At 36.1% G+C, this 23,881-nt stretch overlaps 1 protein-coding gene across 1 annotated transcript in view; it reads right to left on the bottom strand.

The window, feature by feature from the left end:
* The window catches only part of COL5A2 (collagen type V alpha 2 chain), a 149,716-nt gene extending 126,201 nt beyond the window's left edge, over nucleotides 1-23,515 (bottom strand). The window contains exon 1 of the mRNA XM_037015092.2: nucleotides 23,238-23,515. Coding sequence (XP_036870987.2) covers nucleotides 23,238-23,334 — 97 coding nt within the window. The 5' untranslated portion in view covers nucleotides 23,335-23,515. The remainder of the gene's footprint in view (nucleotides 1-23,237) is intronic.
* Between the last annotated feature and the right edge of the window lie 366 nt (nucleotides 23,516-23,881).

The raw sequence follows: 23,881 nt of genomic DNA, 5'->3' as shown, positions 1-23,881 counted from the left end.
TTTGTTGTTTCTTGTCTTTTCGATGTTGGCCATCCTAACTGGTGTGAGGTGATATCTCATTGTGGTTTTAATTTGCATTTCTCTGATGATTAGTGACATGGAGGATCTTTTCATGTGTCTGTTGGCCATCTGAATTTCTTCTTTAGAGAACTGTCTGTTCAGATCCTCCACCCATTTTTTAATCTGGTTATTTGCTTCTGGGTGTTGAGGTTTATGAGCTCTTTATATATTTTGGATATTAACCCCTTGTTGGGTATGTTATTTATGAATATTTTCTCCCATACTGTAGGAAGCCTTTTTGTTCTGCTAATGGTGTCCTTTGCCGTACAGAAGCTTTTAGTTAAATGTAATTCCATTTGTTTATTTTTGCTTTTGTTTCCCTTGCCCAAGGATGTGTGTTCTGGAAATGTTTGTCACACTTATATTTCAAGAGATTTTTGCCTATGTTTTCTTCTAAGAGTTTTATGGTTTCATGACTTACATTCAGGTCTTTGATCCATGTTGAGTTTACTTTAGTGTATGGGGTTAGACAATAATCCAGTTTCATTCTCTTGCATGTAGCTGTCCAGTTTTGCCAACACCAGCTGTTGAAGAGGCTGTTGTTTCCTCATTGTATATCCCTGGCTCCTTTATCATATATTAAATGACTATATATGCTTCGGTTTATATCTGAAAGCTACTTTCATTTTAGGAGCCTCTTTGCTTTTTAAAATCACTAAAATAACTATGGAGTTCACCTGAAAGTTGTATTGTTGGGTCTGTGATCCTAGTACTCATACGGGAAAGAGAATGTGCTGTTGCCTTATTCATTTAAGAGGCCTAAAAAATAAAGACATACTTCAAGGCATAAAATTATTTCAAAGTTGTAGGAAAAAAAAGTATAATCATCTAATATAGACGAAAATTTGTATTAGGTAAAGAAGGTCTCATTGGGGACATTTTTTTTAAAAATCACTCAGTACCTATAATAAAAATAAAAGCTAAAAAATTTTTTAAGCTTAATCCATTCATCATGTGTTAAATGCTATAGGTATATTCTCTTACAGATGAGGTAACTGAGGTCTAGGGGGTTAAATTGTCCTGAGGATTGGATTCACTGCAGCATGACTTCAGAGATTTCACTGCTAAGAGTGCTCTAGATATTTCCCCTGAACCAAGCAAGTGCTAGATACTGGGGGTGAGACAACTACACCGAAATTAAATAATATCCATCTTTTAGTTACTAGGGAGAGAGAGTCAAATATTTATGAAGCAGTGAACAGGATTATTCAAATCACAGAAGAAAATTGAGTAGGGAGTCATCTACTCCTCTTTAAGTACTTCGACACACATGATCTCATTTAATACTCACATTGTAAGATAGTGAAAGTATTCTTATCCTCTATATTTCATATATAGAGAGGCTGAGGCTTATTTAAAATAGAAGAGCATGCAGCCAGTAGATGGAGGAGCTAAGATTTATGCTGAAAGATTCTAACTCTATTTTTATTAAGCAGACTAATAGATACAGTCAGCACTCTATGACTTACATGATACACAAGTCAGAATACCAAAAATTCTAAATTGTATCTGGTGATGTCAGAGAAATTAGGATGGTAAGGGGCATGTGCAGCTAATGTGCTAAACTGAAGTGGAAGGAAGATCAACACACAGTGCAGATCAACTAAAAATTTAAACTTGAAAGCTTCCCCAGCAAATTAACAGTGGATCACAGCCAGGTGTCCAGTGGGGGAATAAGGTGGTTCCCCACAGGGAGCTATTGCTGTTATCCTGGTGCCCATTACTAGGTCCTTGGAGGAAAAGTTGGGAGTATGAATTAGGTTTGTAGGTTCCAACTCCTGCAGAGGCTGGCCTTTTGAAAGAGCCTGGCTTTTTCTGGCCCAGGACCAGGCTTAGCACAAAGATTGGAAAAAAAAAATCTCTATTTCAGAAAAGACCTGGGGCAGAGGATGCTGAAGAGAGAAGGGGGAAAATCAAAATGATTTACAAATGAAAGTCAAAGATCCCACGAAGATGCAGAGACAGAAAGGGGATTTTATCTATCTTGAACTGCTTGGAACTGGTTGACCAGTTGGGAAAGGCAATTAACAATTTTAGAATCATTTAAAAATCAACATAAAGGTTTAAAAAATGGAGTAAAAGAGGGACCATAGATATTCATTGTGTAAAATGAAATATTCCATTGAAGATGGATTTTTATTTTCCTATTTTTTTCACCACTTAGGAAACAATCCCAAGAGGGTGCCTGTTTCAAAGACATCATACCTGGTTGCCTATGTGATTCTATCACAGGAGCTCACAAAACATCACATTGGCTAAAAATATCTAATCTCTAATCTGTGTATCTGCAAAAATTACATTCCATTCTCAGATGTATTCTGAAAATGTGTTTCTCCTAACTGGACAAAAACATAATGTTAATTTTGGAGGTTGGCTGGAAGGGGTAGATCAGAGGAGAAATTCATTCATGTGTGTACTTCACATATATGATTTCATTTAATTTTCACAATAGGCCTCTGGCAATGATATTATAACCTCCATTCTACAGATAAAGAAAGGACTGTTTAAAGGTTAAGCAACTCAATCCAGGCCACCCTGGTAGTAAATACTGAACACAGAAATTGAAGGCAAATCTGTTTGACTCCACTCATCCATGTTTTACTAACCCCATAATATCTAACACACATATTAGCCAGGAAGAATTTCCCTAACATGTTGACATCAATAGTTACAGGAAAGATAGTTAAAGTAAAGGAAGGGGTACGTGTGGTGCACAGAAGTGATAAGATTGTGTGTGCATCTCAGCCCAGTGTGACATGCTTTCACTCCACACAATTAATAGGGTCTCCAACTTTGGCTCTCAGCTCAGCTATCTTCCCTGCATCTATACTCTCTGGGTTCTGCTGGCCTTGCTTGCCATGTGCCTGTTCCCTCTTACAGCAGTGCTTCACATCCTTTCTGGTTGTTCTGGCAAGACTTGTTTCAGTTTTCTGTAGCAGTTGCCAAAACAAGCATTTCAACATCTGGAAATCATCCTCCATCACTTTCACCGGTAAGATCCATTTGCCTTAAAAGGTAGTTCTGATAAAGACCCCCTGAGATTCCATATTACCTTTGAGTAGCAGCTTTCCAATATTCTGTGGCTATGGAAAATTGCAAGCCAGTGACTGCAAACTCTGGCACTTTCTATCACATGAAATAATGACATATTTTATGACTCAGTGTTACAGCATCCTGAAGTAAAATAATTTAAAAGGAAAAAAACTAAAACAAATGATGAAACAAAAAAGCACACACACACACACACACACACACACACACACACACACACACATGCACACACACACACATTCTCTGGATTCCTTAGAGGTGACAACCATACCAGAAACTCTGTTTTTTTTATTCTGAGATATGATAGTTGGAAATCAGTGTCACTAATATTAACTGCAAAAAAACAATGAGATGAATATACAGCAAATAACAAAACATACACTATCAAGATGAAGTTCTTGTTCAAGACTTAGTAGAAGTACCCAACAAAGTTTATTAAAGATGGGTCTCATTTGTTAGGGGAGCCATAACTCACAACTCCTACTTCTCCCTCCACTGATGATTTGTTCTTGCCAGGGGCGAATCAGTTTCACAAAATGACCGGACAAATGTTTTTGTGATTGGACAGGTGGGCAGTCCCCAGTGAGCAGAATCTTGCCAGTTCCCCTCTTCCCTGGTCCTCCCGAGAACAATGCAAAATTGCATTTAACTCCCCACCAGTACAATCAAAGTCCTTCCAAAGGCATCAGAATAAACCATGATTTTCCAAAGGAGAATTCTACCATACTGTGAATTACATGAGTTTAGCATCTCTGTCATATTCACGTTTGTACGTATTTTACCTGACATAAAACCTGACACAAAATTTGGCTGTTGGTTAATGCTTGTTGAGTGAATGAATGAATGAATGAATGGTTCTTAATTGGTACCTTAAAGTAAAATAGTAATCATGTCTCAAAACACACTGGGAGGTTTTTAACTGCTTTATATCACATCGCTATGTTTTATTTATTCTCTAGCACTTACTGCTCTGCATTTTGTTCCTTCTGCCTGGAATGTCCATCCTGTAGCCTTTCACATGCCTGACTCCTTCTCCTTCTGATCGTCACACAAACTCAATCTACTCTCCAGAGAAGCACAGTCAAGAGAACTGTGATGATGGAAATGTTCTATTATCTGCCCTGTCCAATACAGTAGTCACTAGCCACACAGGGTAGCACTTAGATTATAACTAATTTAAATTTAATTTAGTAAATTTAAATAGCTACAAATAGTTAATGGATATTATATTGGACCACATAGCTCCAGAACCCTACTTTGTTTTAATTCTTTTATGCCACTTATCAGAAATTATCTATTTTTTAAAGGAAATTTTTTTCCATATACTGTCTTATCCTTCTGTATTAAATTTCAATTGCTGTTGTAACAAACTACCACAGATTCAGTGGCTTAAAAACACCACCAATTTATTATCTTACAGTTTTGGATGTCAGAAGTCCCAAATGGATCTCATTGTCTAAAAACAAGGTGTTGGCATTCCTTCTGGAGGCTCTGGTGGAGAATTCATTCCGCTGCCTTTTTCGGTTGCCTGTAGTCCTTGATTTATGGCTCCATTCCATATAAAGGCCATGAACATCAGGCCAGACCATCTCACACTGCCATCTCTCTGGTCCTTTCTTCTAATTCCCTCTTCCACTTTTATATGGCTGTATTAGTTTCTTATTGCTGCTGTAAAAAATCACTACAAATTTACTGGCTTAACAGCACAAATTTGTCTTAACAGTTCTGGAAGTCAGAAGTCTGAAATGGGATTCACTGGGCTAAAATCAAGGTAAAAATAGGGCTGCCTCCCACTAAAGGCCTTAGAAAAGAATCCATTTGCCTTTACCAGTTTCTAGAGCCCACCGGCTTTCCTTGAGGAGTGGACCCTTCCTCAATTTTCATAGCACAGTAGCATCTTCAGATTTCTTTCTCAGATTCTGACCTCTGTTTCTGTCATTCCCTGACTGCATCTCTTCTGCCTCCTTTTTATCTCTTATAAAGATGCTTGTGATTACATTGGGCCCACCCAGTTAATCCAAGTCAATCTTGTTTCCTTAAAGTCAGCTGATTAGCATCAGTAATGCCATCTATAAACTTAATTCTCCTTTGACCTGTGAGGTAACATAGCCACAGGCTACAGGGATCAGAACATGGTGGACACCTTTGAGGGGCCTTTATTTGACACCCACACCCTGCAGTAGAATTCCAATGTCACGTAGTCATAGAAGACCTCATTGCGGCATCGCCAGAGCCACAGATTGTCTATCACATTGCATTCAATAAATATGTGTTAAATAAATGAACTGCAAATTTCCTTTTTGTGAGAAATAATTTTGACTATGTATATTCAAGATTGTAGAACTTAAAAAATAAAGAATAAAAAACACCATTAAGTCATAATTTATATTACAATTGTAAACAAACAACATATTATCTTTTCTATACATTGTTCTTTCATAAAGACTTATCAAGGCTTGGAATTTTCACATATGCTGTTTTCTGATGTATATTAATGGCCTTGCACACATGTATTAATTTAAAAAGAATTTGGTTATCCTGATTTGTTAGAGAGATTGCTCCAATGAGATATATGCATTAAATAAGCAGAATATTATCACACATTAATAGAGAAATTAATGTATTTTTGCATACCACAAGAAATATATATTGATGTGTCTCACTATATTTTTATGCCAAGTATTTGAACCTGTTATCTTAAAATAAATTTCATTAAACTAAGAGTATAAAATCACGTTATCTTCTGCAACTTCCAAAATAGCTAATACAAAATCCCATTTAATTCACACTACAGAATATAATAAGCACATGGTATATTAACTGATTGTAATAACTTGCAATAAAATAGTGGAAATATGTTTGAGGATTAGTTGCCATAGCAGCTGAAAAATCACATCTGGTAACAAAGTGAAAAATTTGGCCCAAGCAACTATGAATATGACTACGTTATAGCTCTGACTACCTTCTCTACTTCTCAACCATCTCTCCACTGGACAGTCACTCAGGCTATGAGGAAGCAAGCAAGTAGATAACCATTCTGTACAATTTAATGAAAATTATATGGAGAGATATAGATCTCTCTCAATCTGTTACAGAGCATAGCAGAATATTCTAATTGAGCTATGTGAGGTACATGATTATAAATAATGCTAATACTATTAGATCATATTAAAAGTGAAAGTTGTAGAAATTTGCTTTCTTTTTTTAAAGTTTGTTTCTTCCATATTTTTTAAAGCATACACAAATAATCACATCAGTAACAAAACAAAAAAAAGTAAAACAGTTGTAAGAAAGAATTTAAATATTTATTGAGTTAAAGGGCATGCTAAAGATATTCAAAAAAGAAGGTCCAAATAAAACAGGAATATAATGGCATCATTTATCTTGAACAATCATCACAGACACGGGATTCTGTTATCTTCTTACGCTAGAGGAAGTGATATTTGCACCACTTTGCCAACCTAACAAGAAAGAGTAGACAACATGGAATTAACACCCAGACTATTGTCTACTTCAAAGTGTATACCACACATACCAGAAACAGGAAGTTTGGAATGTGATGTGCTTTGGATGACAAAAATAAAATGTGGGCTAATTCTTCAGTGGAATTGAATGTTTTGTGGTATTTTGTTTGAAATAAAACTGCCTAGAGTTTGGTCAAAATGCCTACTTCTTCTGGTATGTCCTGGTTTGAAGAAACAATATTTTAGCAGTCAATGAAATCACTAAAATAATAAACTATTTTTAGATAATATTATGCATATATGATTATGTCTTGATCTAAATAGGAAAAGTATTTCATTTGTGACAACTAAATTTTCAAAACACTCCCTTTCTATAGAGTTGTCTTTCTCTCTCTCTCTCTCAAGACAGACTATTAGTTATTCAATGAGGGCAGGACTGTGTCTTATACACTGTGGTAGTCCTAACAGCCTCCCACAATACCTAGAATGTAGCAGATGTTCAATAAATACTTCCTGACTTTTAATTAGAAAGTAAAAGCTTTTAGGCAATCATATCAATAATCAATAGAAGAGCCTCTGAGGATCGGCACAGTAATACCTGACAGCATGGTCAATGACTGCCTCCATAGTATTAACTTTACTGAGTAAGTTATGGTAATTTATGATATATTTGTGGTAACATGTATTATTTTCATATATATTAAATATCATCAAGCAAAGGAGGACTCCAGGCAATATTCTTATCTAATCCACTGATCACAGTCCTCTGCTTCTGCACAATACCTCAGTAGCACCACAAATACTTTCTAGCACTAAAAATAGAAACACCAATAGATCATAGCCATCATTTCATTAATAATATCTGACATCCTTAGGATTAGAAAACAATATAGAACTAAAATTGGTTGAGTAGAATTTTAGGTAAATATATGACCTAATATAGCCACTACCTGAAAGGAGTTCAGAAATCAAGACATTAGACTAAGAAGTCTCACCTTTGGAAATTTTGCTTTGGTTCTTAACTCTTTGGATGACTATTCTCTCAAAGGTCATTAGAAAAACTCCACACTGCCAGATCCAGTACCTCTTTGCATCACCCTTCTCTTGGATTTCTGTGACACAATTATTATTGATCTCTTCTAAAACCTCTTCGATGGCTTCCAGAATTTTGTATTCTCCTGTCTCCTTCCTCTCTGAACCCTTCAGCCATTTCCTGACAACTTGGGCAGATTTTTCCCCTTCCCTGACCTTATTCCAGACTTATTCTCAAAAGTTTAATCTATTTTTGTTCAATATTTATATATCCTATTTCTTAGCCTGATCTTTTCAAGTGTTTACTTGGCAACGACATTGGAAACTTCCCAAGGTGAGAAACCAAGGGCTCTACCTCTGAAAGTATCAGTAAATACACAGACTGAGTGCTCCATAGCACTCCTCTTGGTGCACAGAAGCCCAGACAAATATTTGTGATGGCAGATTGATTATCAATGGGCAGCTTTCACACAAACTGGTAAAACATTTCTGGAAGTGGTTAAACCTTTAACTCATCTGTAATCATCTTCACTTCTAGCTCTTGCCCTGTAATACATCCTGTGATTGCACTTGTTTACATCTATGCAGATTCCTGTTTACAAGGTTTCCTATTTCATCTCAAGTAAAAATTTTAGTTGGGTTAATTAAAACTTTGTGTGGTTATTTCCTCCACACCACAGCTCTTCATAATAACTCCCAGCATCCAGGTCTGAAAAAAAATCTAAGCTTCTACAAGTTTGAACCATACTTTTCCTAACTATTGCCTGCTACAGGTTTGGTCTCAGTGAGGTTTCTAAGAATGAATGGAACAAAAGTGATTTTCATGTACTATAGAGTGTCTTTCTTGGTGACTAAAACTATCTTTCTCCTATGCTACTCTCTTCTCCATATGATAAGATTGAAGGAAGCATGGACTGGAAACCAGAGAACCTAGAATCTATATTTCTGTCCAACATCCACTGCATCATTTATCTCTTCTGAGTCTCAGTTTCTGTACTTGTTAATATTTAAGGCTCTTAGGTTTTACATGTGCATCAAATAAGTGGAATATACTTGGTTAACTGTAAGTCCTACTTAGATATAATATAATACTACTTACAGAAGCAAAAAAAACTCTAGAAATAAATGTCAATCGAATATAGATCACTAGCCAGCAGAAAACCCTAACCTTGCTTCTGAGAGTGAGTCTCTTTCTGTTGTTATCATTTGTTTACTCCTGGCTGGAGTGGGGAAGATAGAGGGGAAAGAGGGACTGATGGAAGGCTGCAGCTGACTATCCGAAGTACAGCATACTGCCCAGCTGGAGAAGGAAACATGTATCAGCATGCAAGAGCACTCTGAGCAACTGTCTGATATTTAACCAACATTCCCAATAAAAACAAATGATTTACTGATAATCTTCATACGTTAGGACAAGCAGAGCAATAGGTAAAACAGTTGTTCTCAAAGGACATCCCAAATATGTGAAATAATTACTAAATTAAAAGATTTAATTTTCCATTTGATTAAAATTGATGCATTAAAATAACTGAGGCATTAAAATGATTGAGGCAATAAAAATAGTTGATGTATCCAGGCATAAATTATCACAACCTTCCACTCCCATATCGCTTTCACTTGAACCTCTATCTTTGCCTCCTTGCATCCAGAGTCAAAGATAGAATATCCAAGTTCTTCTTTGAAGCTAGCCCCTCTACCTTCACTTCCAATGTTGTGCCTTTCTATGCCATGGTCAATCTTTACTGCCCTTTCTTTCTGTATTTTAAGATCTCCCTCTCCACGGGACACTTTCTCTAAGCCTGTAAACATCCCATTCTGTCATCTCAAAACAAAACAAAAATCCTCACTTGATTCTCTTAACCCAAGTGTGGTCCTATATCTCTTCTCTTCACAACTCAGCTTTTTAATGGTTAGAGGAAGAAAAAATTGGACTATACCTGCTATCTCTACTACTATTATATATTGAATTTATAAGCAGTAAATTGTCTAAAAAGTCAAGTTTCTAATAATAAATGAGATCATCCTACCTCCATTCTATGCCCCAAGACATTAAAGTAGCTGCAGTTGCCTGAAAAATAATGCTAATTAATACTTTCAAGAATCTCTTCACGTATTTTGTTTTTCCTACTTAGATTCCCTTGTCTTGCTCCTCTCTTACCTCCTTTCTGCTGGTTACCACACACCTGTCATGGACATTGTGGGTATATATCCTCAGGAAACCAATCTTTGCTCTCACAGGTGAGTTGGATCCTTCTATGCCATTCTTTTTCATCTATTTATTATACTGTGTTTTAATGATTTGTTCATATGTTGATTCCCATCATCACAGGTTCCTCTTAAATACAGGATAGTGTGTTAATCATCTTTGTGCCTCGATAGCCTGACTAAAGTCACTATAAATACAATAGGTAAGTTACAAAATTAACTTTTATTTCTATTTCATAGCCAATAGGTGTGCTTTGAAGTATTATTTTTATGAGGTTTCACATAAAAAGATACCAAATATAGCTAACCTATACATAAAAGCTGATCCTATTTTTTTAAGTTTTCTATGTATATAAAAACAGGCAAGATTGAGTAAGGCAATTTGGCAACAATCTGACAATTAACACAGAGAAGCCACTTGATTTTGAACCATCAAGAGAAATATATTTCGCTTGAATTCTTAATCACAAACATTTATTGTGTACCTACTATATTAATAGCTTTGAATCTGTGTCTGACTTTCTGGGTTTGAGATGATCTTTACTGTCAAGGAACATATTGCTATAATTAAGAGATCAATGATGTTTATTAATACATGAAACTAAAACAATGGGTAATGCAGGAAATCTTCTTCTGTGTGTGTGTCACAGAAGACAAAGTGCTGTAGTTTAGACAAAAAGAGCTAAGATATTTGGGATAATCAAAAAGATTTCAAAGAGGAGGCACTTTAGGCCCGATGATGAATTAAAGGAGCTGGGTATGTGAAGGGGAAGATGGCCTACAGATAAGGAAAACAATGATGAATGCAAGTAAATGGCTGCTCAAGTGTATCCTCCTCTGAGACGGACTATGACCTGTCACCCCAAGCCCCCATCTCCGAGGCTGTATGTGGTACCGATGTCCTCTAGTACCTCTAGAATCCTCCACTGATTCCACCACAGCACAGGTCACATGGTATTATCCTTGAATTTACTTATCCCCAATAGACGATTAGGTCTTTGGTGTAAGAATTAAACATTTGTTTCTATATCATCCAGTAAAGTGCCTGGTAAACAGCTGGTACTCAGCAAATGTTTACAGAATTAATGAATAAATGAAGGAATGAAAGTAACTGCCCCATAGTCTGCATGGTGGGAATAACTTCCTCTGTAGTGAAAAGCAAGTAGAAATCACCATCATTTAAGAAAAGAGCATTATTATTTCTTTCAATAAAGAAGTCAAATTTTTCAGAATCATCTGAAACAAATTCTAACTTCATTAACATATTTTCATAATGGCTTTGGAAGATAGAATTGGTTTTATATTCCCCAAAAAAGGGAATTATTGTCAAGTACTTTAATATGACCAAGAATATCTCACCTACACAGAAGAAAATTAATTTAGAATGTATCAGTTTTCTCCCACTGGCATCTCTGATGTAAACATGCATGTGAACATTTGTAAGAAGTTTTTAAAAAAATCTTGTCATATTTTTCACCTAAAATTTTCATGCATCTGAATTAGACACATACTTCTTATAAAGACATAAGGGGAAAAAGAAGACTATTTTCAGCCCAGAACACCTAGGAGTGAAATAGTGAAATTCTAGCAGGACTTGGGAACATAAATGTTTAAAGAACTCAGTATTAGAGAAAGAGGGAAATTGGAAAAGAAACACAGAAATGGGCTCTCATTTTCCCTGAGGCAAAAGGAGGACAGGCAGCCAAAAAATTCTGTTTAAGAAATATCAATGGAGTAACTCAAACCTTCTCACTATTCGGCCTAACATGTAGCTATCTGCCCAACATCATTGCAAAGAAAAATAAGGAGTCAGAAATAAGTACAAAATAAGGAATCAAGAACAAGTACAATGATCCCATGATCTAATCATCAATAAAATTCTTTTTTCTTCTTTTTTTTTTATAAGTCTAGAGAGAATATCAGTTTAGTAGGTTCAGTAGGTTGTCAGGAAAAGTATGCAGTGTCTCCACTGCAAAGACAAATCCATTAGCTATAAGGGTAAGGACCTAGGATGCTGCTAAACTCGGACCTCTTTTCCCACCAAAAAATGATTAGAAAACATTGAGTATTATAGTTTTGATAGTGTACACAACACATGATACATTTGCTCAGTTTCTTTCTAATTGGAAAGTTCAAAGTTAATCAGAAATCCACAAAATGTTATGCCAGATTATTGTGAATTTTTTTGTCACAATCTCTCTTTAAAATAGTATCTAAAAACTTTGTTGTAAAGTCCTTCACTGAAAGGCAGATTCTTTTACACAGTTATACAGTATTCCTGAAATGAACCATAGTTAGGTAAATTACTAGAAATATAGATCAAACTTCAAATCCTTATTTAAATGTATAAAAACATATTACCTACTGAGATTATGCATGATGCCTCAACCGACCTAAGTGTGTATAAAGTGTCTTCACATCTCACGACCTAAGTGTGTACATGACATGTCTACGAGTGTCTCCACAGTAGTATAGCACAAATCTGATCTAAGTGAAATAAGTTTACATAAACTTTATATAGTCATAGATTTTCAGAGCAGGAAGTGGCCCTGGTTAATGTATCACAGGTTTTATTATGAAGGAAACTGAAGCACAGAAAATTTAAGTCACTTCTACAAAATTACCAAGCTAGTTCATGACAGTGCAATTAGAAAGCAGATTTCCTGTGTCATGGTCCGGTTTTAATTTAGAAGCTTTTCTTTAAAATTATTTCAACACTCTATCCATGAAAGGAAGTAAGACTTTATTTAATTTAGTTGATGCCCCCCTCTCTTTAACTGCATGTTTCTCTTTGTACAAGCAAAGAGTCTTAAAATATACCAGAAAGTAGGCAGGCCTGAGGGGTGATAGAACTTTTGTCCGAACACTTGGCTCAGATTGCTGTGGATATTTGTCACCAGTTTAAATTTCTAGCTCAAAGTCACCTTCTGACCCAGGGAAAAGGGATACCATGCTATAAACAGGCCCTGGAGCTTGACTTTGATTTGAGACAGACTTCCTGATGAGAGAGGAATAGGCACAAAGCAGTGGATTGAGTCTTCTGCCAGGAAGCTACATCTTTGTTTATGTAGACACTGCAGCTTGGTTATATTAGAAAAATCACCTTTTCTTTTACCATCTGTTCTACTATCCTCGATTAAAAGCCCCCATTCTTACTTTTTCCTATTTAATTCCTATTTTAGGGCTTTAGGAGGTTACTAGACAGTTATATAAACAGGGAATTTTACTTTCCTTAATCCAAGAGTCTTACATTCCTTTGAAGTATCATCATCATTTACTTAAAAGAAATAATTGATTTTGCATTCAGCTAACTGTTCATCTCAGTAAAGATATTCTAAAATAACACCATCATTCTATAGACCTCTACAGCAGACAAAGAATTTCCACAGACAAGAATGCTTTATTTTGAACCTATGAAATAATAAAATTAAAAGTATTATTCCTATTTTATAAATGAGAAAATTAAGGTTCCAATGCATTATATTTATAAGGAATTTATAAGGAGTCATGACTTTAGTCCAGTCATCTAACTCAGGGCCTGTGTTCCCTGGGCGCTACTGCGGGGCGGAATCGGTAGGGGTTGAGTGAGTTCCAAGAGCTCCTTACTCTTCACTGACCACACAGGTGTAGGCCCATGCCATCCCTCACAAAACTTCCTGGGTTCACATAAGTCTGTCGTGACACCAGTAAAATATCAAGAAAGTAAACAGATGTTTTATGCACTGCCAAGTTTGTGAAGTGCATCCTAATACCAAAGCAGAACTTCCAGGGTTTTTGATGGTTTGCTTTTCTTGACTTGTTTTGTGAATAATCAAGAGTTGAGCACAGGCCTGGCCCAAGGGCAAAACATGAGATAAACAAAAATTCATTATTGTCATTTCAAACTCCCAATTTTACCTCTTCCCAATGCCCTTCACCCCAAGTTCTGCCCCAGATGCCCAGGAGTCACAATCCCCCAACCTCTTCACTCCAAACTTACTACTGAACTGGGTATGGAGTAAATGAAGGTTTTTACCCAGAATTTCCAGAATTTACTGACTGGTCTTAGTCCATTTACACACCACAGCATGTGTATGTTTATCACAGTGGAACCTCAGGGCATAGGGTGGAGAGAAAACTGCCATTCTCTCCCACACCTCCCTTTCGGGTGCCTAATTGGTCTGGTGCCTGTCAGTCAGCACAGACCCACCCATGGAGCTCCTGCTGGAAGGGTGGGCAGGGGGAGGGCGTGCATAGGACAGACTGAGCAGAGCTGGATAGTGAACCCAGGGGAGCTGTAAGAAATAACACCTTTCTCCAAACCGACTTACTTCGGTTTCAGCAGATTCATCTGGAGCTTGTTCCTGGTTTGGAACACCCCCTTCCCTCCAGGGCTACACTGTGAATGGTCTGATGAAAATTATTTCAGTTATGGAGGAAACAATATGTAATGGCCCAATCAGGGAATCTGTCTTGAAAAAATTAATAATACCCACTTTTCTTCAGTGCCTATCAAGTGCCAAAAATTTTTATTCAATTCTTCAAGATGCAGATGAGAAAACTGAAACTCAAAGATCAGTTAACTTGCTCAAGATCACAAGGTTGCAAATGGCAAATTCAGGACTCAAATGTGAGGCCTCAAATACTGATGCTCTGTTATTTGAGGAAAAGGAAAAGGAGAAGTTCTAAATGAAGAAATTTCTAACTGTTAAAGGCTCTAAGTGTAGAAAAATAGTAATAGTTGGGAAGTGAGGGAATTTCCCGAAATCAAAAAGATCTCACTGTGAGGCAATGTCATATTCCTACTACCTGTAGACCTACTGATGATACATATGTTGTCAGCTCAAAAGAACAGAAATATGACTATGTTTTAGGAATATGGGGTAAAAAGAAAATTGGAGGAATCAAAGAAAAAAATGAAGAGATATCACAAACTTCCCAATCTCTTTGAAATGCTCTAAATAAATTCCACAAGACATGATACAGGTATGGTCATGGAGACTCAGATTAGTTTACAGCCTTACATTTTAGTGTATTTCAACAAGATTAGCTGAGCCAACTGTTCATCCATATCCTTGTGTATCCACAGAGAACCCACCTTCCCTGCACTATGCCTTCCATATGATGCACTATTACAGGCTTCTGTCCCATAGAAACTCAAAAATCCTCTTCAGAAAGAGTGGGAATGCAGTGGGCAAATTTTCATTTTGATTACACTAAGGCAGTTTTTATTAGAGTGGATTTCAAGCATTTTAATGTCTTGATTGCGGAACTCTCTGTGAACAAGTACAAAATATCCATGACAGCTGTGTTTCTTCTATCTATAGTGTGAACCACATAGTCCATCTGATACTGGGGTTCACCCAGAGCCACGATGTCAGCTGATTCTAATGGCCAGAGAATATTGAAGAAAGACTGTCAAGAGAAAATTACCATAAAATGAGCTTGCATTACAGAGTAAGATTATTAAACCCTTGCAGTAGAATAATAACTAGAGGGGGCATGTGTTGTATATTAATTCCCTATGGAGTTAGGAAAGAAGAGGACACCAAACAGATAAATTGTTCATAGGCTAGAAAGAAAAGTCTATAATTTGCATAGTTTGGGAAGACAAGATCAGATGGAGCTGCAGTGTGAGACCCTGATTCTAACGCAGAATCCTGAATGCCTTTCCTTCAAACAGAAAGGATGTTGAAAGCATTAAAAAATAAAATAAAATAGTAATCTATTTCAAAATAGTTTTCCTGGAACTGGACCTGCATCCTTCTAGGACTTCAGTAATAGTACATCCATAGAACAGATGAGGAAGGGGTGCAAGGTAGCTCAGGTGAATGTACCTTTGGCAAGTTTATGAAACTTACTTATTAATATGCTGAATATACCAAAATATCATTAAAAATTTGATTATTATAAAAATACTAATTTTATTTTATTTCATTATCCTCCATATACCCAACACAAACACTACCGGTGGAACTTTGAATGTACTCAGTGATTTATCTCTATAGAACTAATTCTGTTTCATACTGTATTATTTTCTGCAAAAAGGTATTACGCTCCCCTTTTTAAAAAAGTCGAACTAACAGATAAACTTATGTTCACTATGTTAACAATATACTTAAATCTTTCCACACTAATGAGAACTCCATTGGTTCAGGAATTTATCAGTTGTTTCTCAGAAAAATACAGTTCTGTTTTACTATGCCAAAGAGAATAAAATAAAAGCACAAACCAATACATGCCTAATCAGTAGAGATCAAGACTTAAAGGAAAATGGGGAAAGGTTGGAGGAGGAAGTGAGATTTTTTTTTGTGAACACTCAGAAAGACATAACTCTTGTAGCATTTTATGGCTTGAACACAAGCTCCCTAACAGAATGGTCAGTTGTTCCTCTTTCATTGGACCCATGCCTTTTTTAGCCCGGTACAAACTTGTGTAAAAGACAATTCTTACGTCAGAATCACTCATTTGCCTTTGACAACAGCCAGTGTCTTTCTTCTCTCTCAAAAGAAAGTAGAAGGATTCTTTACAAAACTTCAGAGGTTTTGTGTTTGCAGCCAAAAACCAGAAAACCAGCAACGTTTTTTTGCAGTTCACCTTCCCATTGGTAATCAGTTAACCTCATTGTACACCAGTCCATCCAACCAGAAAGTCTAGTTAAAAATTTAGCACTAAAATGAGAAACACAATGTTCTGCATTAAACTGTAATTTAGTTATTTCTTCAATATAAAGTTCTGGAAAGAATGACAAAGACTTAAAGATACTTCCAAACTAGCAAATGAATCTGGTGGTTCTTCTAACTCAGCAGTTAAATAACTGTTATTTAAAATAAATGAAAATATTAAGTTCTATAAGTATTTGCTATGGAAACCACCCATAGTTTTAGAATTCCATAATCAAAAAACCTAAAGCTGACAGCCACAAGAATAACCATACTGAGTAACTAATATTTAATAACAGGAATTCATAGCTACAAATTATCTGGTAAATTTCCATGTGTATACCTCTTTCCATGTCAAACCCATCATTTTGTTTAAGTTTGAAAAACTGAGAATGAAAACTGCAGCAAAGGAAGGAAAATATGAGTATGAATAATGTGTCTACATACTACCCCATCTGCTTTCTGGAGTCAATTTCACAAAAATCTTCTGGGAGTGAAGGGAGTGAAGAAACCAGCAGCCTTTGGAAAATGAAGAGATTGGCTGTGAAGTCTGGGAAAAGATGGTCACCCCCACTACTTGTATCCAAATAGTCCTGGGGAGCTGCCTTGTAAATCCCTGTGCAGTGAAGCAATTCCTCTAATTCCAAATGGAATCCAGAGCAAAGCAGTGTGGAAAATATGCTTCCAATTTTTAATAGAGACTTTTATGACTATCATATTTTCAGAAAATAAACTCTGAAACAGACAGAGCTGGTAGAAAGGCATGAGGTAGCACTGGGGCATGGAATGGATTGTGCTTGACTTGCTCACACACAGAGCAAGCACAGAGAGTGACGTGTGTGGGGTGTGAAACAGAAGAGGGGAAGTGATGCTTCAAACCACATGGCCATTAGAAAGTCTCCAATGGAAAGAGGTTCTTGTTTCTTCTGTTTTTTTCCTGTAGGAAACCTACGCAAGGAGACAATACAATAAAGCTCCTCTATTTGAAGAGCAAAATTTTTAAATGGGCACTTTTATACTAGACTCAATCTCTTTGAAAGCAAATGTTTCTTTTCCCATAACATCTAACATTTTGATTCTCAGTTACCCAATAAGTATTTTTATTATTGCTATATTATTAAATAGTAATGAAATAATATCAACTATCATTTAATGAGCTTCTACTATTTTGAGGGGCCCATACTACTATTCAGGTGGTTTATATACATGATAGTCTTCATAATAATTATTTGAGGTAAATATTCATATTCTAATTTTATAGATGAAGAAACTAAGATATAGAGAAGTCAAGAAAAGCACTAAAGATATGCAAATATAAGTTGAAAAACTTGAATTTGAATTAGTTCACTCATATTTGAATGAATAAATGATGAAATATATTTTTTTAGGTTTTCAAAAATAATATTCAATTGGTATATATGCACAGAATAACTATCATATACATGAAACATAAAATAAATTTATAACATGAAGTAGATTCTGGAAAGTAGAGGTAAAAAAAGGAAAACTGTGTGTGTGTGTGTGTGTGTGTGTGTGTGTGTGTGTAGCACAAGATGAGAACTACAAGAAATTCTTCATTTTGAAGCAGAAAATGACAGCTGATATGAGTAAAATTCTAGAAAAGGGCCAGATCATGGGAGTTCTTGTATGCCAAGCTTAGGAGCTTGAACATTATTCTTTCTTCAAGCTATAGGAGTCAATAGAAGATTTTAAGGAAGGTAATGGCATAATCAGATTTTAGTTTTATGTCACAGTGGCAACAAAAAGGGTCTATATATACATGAGGGCGGGGTGTGGCCACATGGGAGGCAAGGAGACAAATTTAAATACCACTACAGTCATCCAGGAATAGATGATAAGGGGCCTCCACTGAAGCATTTATAGTAGAGAGGGAGTAGAGGTACATTTGAGAAATATTTAGCAGGTAAAATGGTAGGATTTAGTGATTGATAGAAGTTTGGTCATCTACTGATGGCCAGGTAGAATGATGATGTTGCCATTAACTGATATAAAGAATACGTAAGAAAGATGATCTTGTCTTGGAGGGAAGAAAATGAGTTGAGTTTTGGATACACTGAATTTGAAGTGGTTATGGCCTATGCAGTGGGAAGTTGAGTATTCTGAAGTTCATGAGAAAGGAAAGGGTTAAACAGAGAGTTGAGAATTATTCACACGTAGCTGTTAAGCAAACCCCTGAGAGTGAAAAAATTTCTAGATGATCTAGTAAGAGAATATGCTGGGCGGACCAGTGATCTAAATTATATGAGAAAACTAAGTGCTAAGGGGATAAAGGAGGAGAAGGGGTCCATGAAGCTGAAAGGGAATGATCAGGCAGGTGAAGGAAGGACCTTCAAAGAGCCGAGTTTCAGGAAAGCTGGAGTGATCAATTGTATTAAATAAAGGAGAAAGGCCTAATAAGTGAAAGGGGCCCAATGAAACATCACCCATTTCAGTCCTCATCTTATTAGACAAGCTTAAATGGAATGGAAGGGGAACAAGGCAAAATGAAGTGAGATGAGTTAGGCTTGGAGGCAGAGACAGAAAAACTATTCCGCTCCTTTGAAACAGCCGGGCTAAGAATAAAGAGAGGGTGGGAGCAGACACAGTCCCTGGAAGAGAGCTGAGCTTGTTTTCAGAGTAAAGGTAAAGAGCCCATAGAAAGGAAATGGTTGAAGTTACAGAAAAGAGAGCTTGATTGATGGAGCAAGTTCCCCCCAGGAGATGGAGAACAGACAAAATACAGAGGAACAAATCCAGAAGGTATTTAAAAAAGCATTCAAAGATTTGGTGAAAGTCAAAAACATACCACTAGGGTTTATATCTGTGATGACTGAAATCAGATTGTATTATCATTTTCTGGGTCTCATTTAAGTGCTCTAAAATTACCTTCAGATAAAGTTCCCATATGATACTCTTAAAAGTCCCAACAGGTTGACAGGAGTGTGTATAATCTCCCCCAACTATAAGGTTAAAGAAATCCCTGTAGGTTGCAAAAACTGCTAAATAGCAGAGATGGACCAGATGCAGATTTTAAACATGATCAATAAAATAATATAAAAACACTAAGGTTGCCAATGTGATCACAACTTTAAGGCAAAATTTTCCATACAAATGCCAAGAGTAGATACCCTTTTAAATATTGAATATAATGATTCAACAGGTATACATGAGATTTAGATGAAATACACATGACATTTACATGGAAAGAAATTTAGAGGAAAACTGAATTGTCAGTAGCCTCCTAATAATCCCATTGTCGTACATAAACTTGTGCAATTTGCCCAAATTTGTACACTAGATCAATTAATAGTTAACAATTTTAGTTTTTTCCCCTATCATTACTATTCCTCTCATATGTAAATGATTGTGTAAATCATTCTAGAATTGTACATAATGCAGATGTAAGGTAATAGCAGAGAAAGCTTTATTTTGAGGAACTGGGACTTAGAAGAGTGAAGTTATGTTAGCCTATAACTACAGAATGAAATCTCTTTTAATTAAACAGTTTGCCCCTATTTGAAGGTTAATTCATGCCTTTATATGGCATTCATAAAACGTTTAAAATGGGTCAATTGTTGACCTTGTGTTTTTTTCCAACTGGTCCACATCAAGACAAAAGAATATTGGGAAAGGTTTAATATAGTGGTTCACCAAGGTGAATCAGAATCACCTAGAAAGCTTCCCAAATCCCATCAAAACCTACTAAATTAGGATATTTGAAAAGGAGGGGAGCCTATAAATCCCCTTCATAACACAAGTCTATTTTGTAGAGTACACTGCTGGTGCAACCCAGTTAAATGTACCCAGTGCTACATTTCCACCACCTTGTAGTTTTGTGTGGCCATATGACTATATTCTAGCCAACTACAGGTAAACTGAAATGGCATAAAAACTTAATATTCCCCACTGGAAAAAGACAGACTCACAGCCTTTGTCTCCCATCCTCTATCCGGATGCCTGGAAAGTAAATGTAAAGGGCTGGAGCTCCAGCAGCCATTTAGGGCAATAACATCAAAGACTATATACCCTAGGGATATGAGGATAGAAGGTAAGAAGGAAACTGAGCATTTTCTCCTACAAAAAAAAAAAAACATATAGGGAACCTTTCAAAGCATACACACACACCCCAAAGAAAAACACACCCACACAAATTCATGAAAAGTTGATTTTGTCATCTTAACTCTGACTTTTGTTACTTAACAGTTCCAAGTAAGCTCAACTCCCAAACTTTCTCCTTTCAGCTCTTAAAAAGCTAAAAAATCAATTCAGTTCTTAAAATTTAGTGAGAAGTAGTAATAATTCTGGCTTAACAGGCATAAAACTTTATTTACTCACTGTTATCTCCTCATTCATAAGTAGTTCTATCAGGTAGGCATTATGCTTATGTTTTATATTTCTGGTAAATAACCAGTCAAACAGAGGAAAGATATACCCTGTAATCTTGAAAAAAATAAAAGCTTGTAAATGTATACTTACATGTGATAACAAGTCTCTACATTTCAAAAAGGACATATTTGTAAACAAAGTCAATACCATATCATATGACTTAGTTATAGCTAAAATTTTAAAAACATACTGGTTTTACATGTGTGCCTTAGACATTTCTTTAGTTTAAAGCACTTATCTGAGCTTATTTTTCCCCAAACTTAAAATTGCATGGAGTTTCAGAATTCTGACACTTTTATTAAGCTTATGACAAGCCTGAACAGTATTGCTAAGTATCCATACAATGTAATTTAAACCAAAATATGCCTGGTAAGTTAGTATAATACAAGTTAATTACAGCTCTGACTATACTAAACTCCGGAATTCTTTTCTATATTACCTTTTGTTAGGGCCGTAACTACTTTCTTTTGCTATTGAATTCTTATCACATTTGTACTCCTAAGTTGAAGAATAAACAGAGTTTATTTCCTACAATATGTATGCAAGCACTTGTCCTTTTCCTGTAAAATCTGATTTTGGAATTAGTTTCTGTGCTATTTGATTTTATGCAGAAGAGAGGGATTGGTATGGGGTTGGGGACTTTTCTGCACCAAGCATCACATTCCTAACATTTATGTAAATCACTATTAAGGAAAATTAAATTGCTCAGTTTTCAGAAACAGCTATAGAGTAATTACAACTATTTGGAAATTCTACAACATATGGCCTATTCTATATACCTTATGAAACTTTCCTTTTGTTTATTTACATGTTCAGTTACTTGCATGCTTTATAAGTTATTTATTTAAAAATATATTAACAAGGAAATTTGTGTTAAGTTTTTAGTTAAAATTGGTTGTTTTGGTAGGGGAGGGGAATTAACTGTCCCTTTTATAATACAAATTTTGTATTTCTATTGCAATTTTTCCGTATTTTTTTCTCTTCTTTCCTGACTTGCACTTTCTATTCCAATTATCTTCCCTACCCTTCCAAAAATGCATGCTTTTCATGCCACTACACAGGAACTCAAAAGAGCTTTTACCTTTGATAAAATGCTTCAATTTTTAAAACATAAAAAGTAGCATGAAAAGGTACAAGATTTTAGAAAGTGCCCCCTCTATGGGACTCTGGGCAGATTGTTGGGTATTCATCCTAGATTCTTAAAATGTTTTTTAGACCTTGTGATTTCTGTATTAGCATTATGAACATCTTTACAGCAAAACACAGAAGCAGGCATCAAATATATATACATATATATTTATCCACATACATATACACTATTTGTACATGTGTATATATTTGTGCATATATATATATATATATATATGCACAAATATATTTGAAAGACAATAACAGAAAATAGCAATAAAAATCTATAATGGCCTATTATGAATAGTACATGTCTATATATGAAACGAGCTCTGGAGAGTTAAGGATTTAATAATCAGTGGAACCAATTTAAATCTTTCCTTATATTCTATAGCAGCCATGCATTTTTGCTTAACCATACCATATAACCCAAGCCTAACATATGCAAATTGCACAGGAAAAAAATTTGGTAATCCGGTAAGATTTGCTTTAAGGAAAATAAGAGAAACTTGTTATTACTTAAACTTGAATTAACTTAAAGGATAATGCCCGTACAAACACTCTATGACAAATAAATTATATATAAATCATCACCAATTTCCTGCCTTCCGCCGTCCAACAGGGAACCACTACTGTCCTGATAATCAAGTCAGTAGGGTAGGAAAATACCGCTGTTTAAGGAATCTGGCTTCTATCAGACTCTGTCATGGAGAGTAAACGAGACTGTCTCTCAGTAAAAAGTGATTTTAAGATCAGAAATGAAAATGGGAAAGAAGTAAAAGTCTGTAAACAGAAAAAATAAGGAGCCGAAGACAAAGAAAAACCAGTTATCACAGTGGCTGCAGCGGTTTTCCTAAACAAAGAATTGTATGAAGCAGCTAAAGTTCAGTACGAAAAAGACTCCACCCTACCCAGCTTCTGCTGCAACTTTGCCTTGCTTTGAAAACTCCAGCCCGCAGAACAGGACTCTCTAATCCAAAGTGCCTTTAGTGCTCTGTTTTAAACGCTCTTTTTTTCTTTTAAACTTCCCACTCCCCACATTCAGGCAAATGGACTTATTCTAGGCTTCCCCAGAAATATTCAGCAGTGTAGAAGCTTCAGATTTACAAACATCCCGATCGTCTTCGGAGCCATTTTCCAGGTGCAAATCTGTCAGCCCCCTCCTCAACTTCAAACCAGAGCCTCCTCTTCACGGTCTTCCAGAGGCTTAACATTCCACCTATTTCCCAAACCGTGTGATAAACACAAGCAAAGCAAACGGCAAACTCACCATCCTCGCCTTCTTCCTGGGCTTTTATTGAGACAAACTGCCCTAGTAAAACAGTAAGAATGAGGAGAGGTCTTGCTTCCACCCAGTTTACCATCATGTCTAAATATTAGACATGTGGGTCCTTCTGGGAGTCAAAAGTAGATTCTAAGGTTATTGTAGCACCATGAAGTCAGCTGTGGGCTCTCTCAGCACCAGCCCCAGGGCAGCCTCTGCAAACCCCTGTTTTCAGCACCAGCTCCAGCACAGTCTGCGAAAACTTTTTTCAAGCGATGCAGCTTTAAATAGGAAGAATGCTGCCTCCACTTCTTTTCCTGCCCCTTTTCAGCTTGTTCAGGCTCATAACCATCCAGTGTCTGCCAAGCAACGGTCTGATTGATGGTAAACAACCAAATCAGAACATGCGCTTCTGTGCCTTGAAATATTTCATTTATGTTTTAAACATAAATGGGGCTTCATCACAGAAACAAAAGGTTATTTTTCTTTCCCTTTTTTTTTTAAGAAAGCTTCTTAGAAGGAAAGAGTCCTATTCTCCCCTCCTTAATCCTTCTCCCAGACACACACCCCTTAACTTTTCCCTAAAAGCTGAAAAAGTCATTAGGGAGGAAATAGAGCCTTTTAGTCTAGTTTTTGGTGTCTAGATAACT

The sequence above is a fragment of the Manis javanica genome, chromosome 12, assembly GCF_040802235.1.
Source record: "Manis javanica isolate MJ-LG chromosome 12, MJ_LKY, whole genome shotgun sequence".
NCBI lineage: Eukaryota > Metazoa > Chordata > Mammalia > Pholidota > Manidae > Manis > Manis javanica.
The sequence above is the reverse complement of the archived record's forward strand: the minus strand, read 5'-3'. Positions and strand labels throughout refer to the sequence as shown.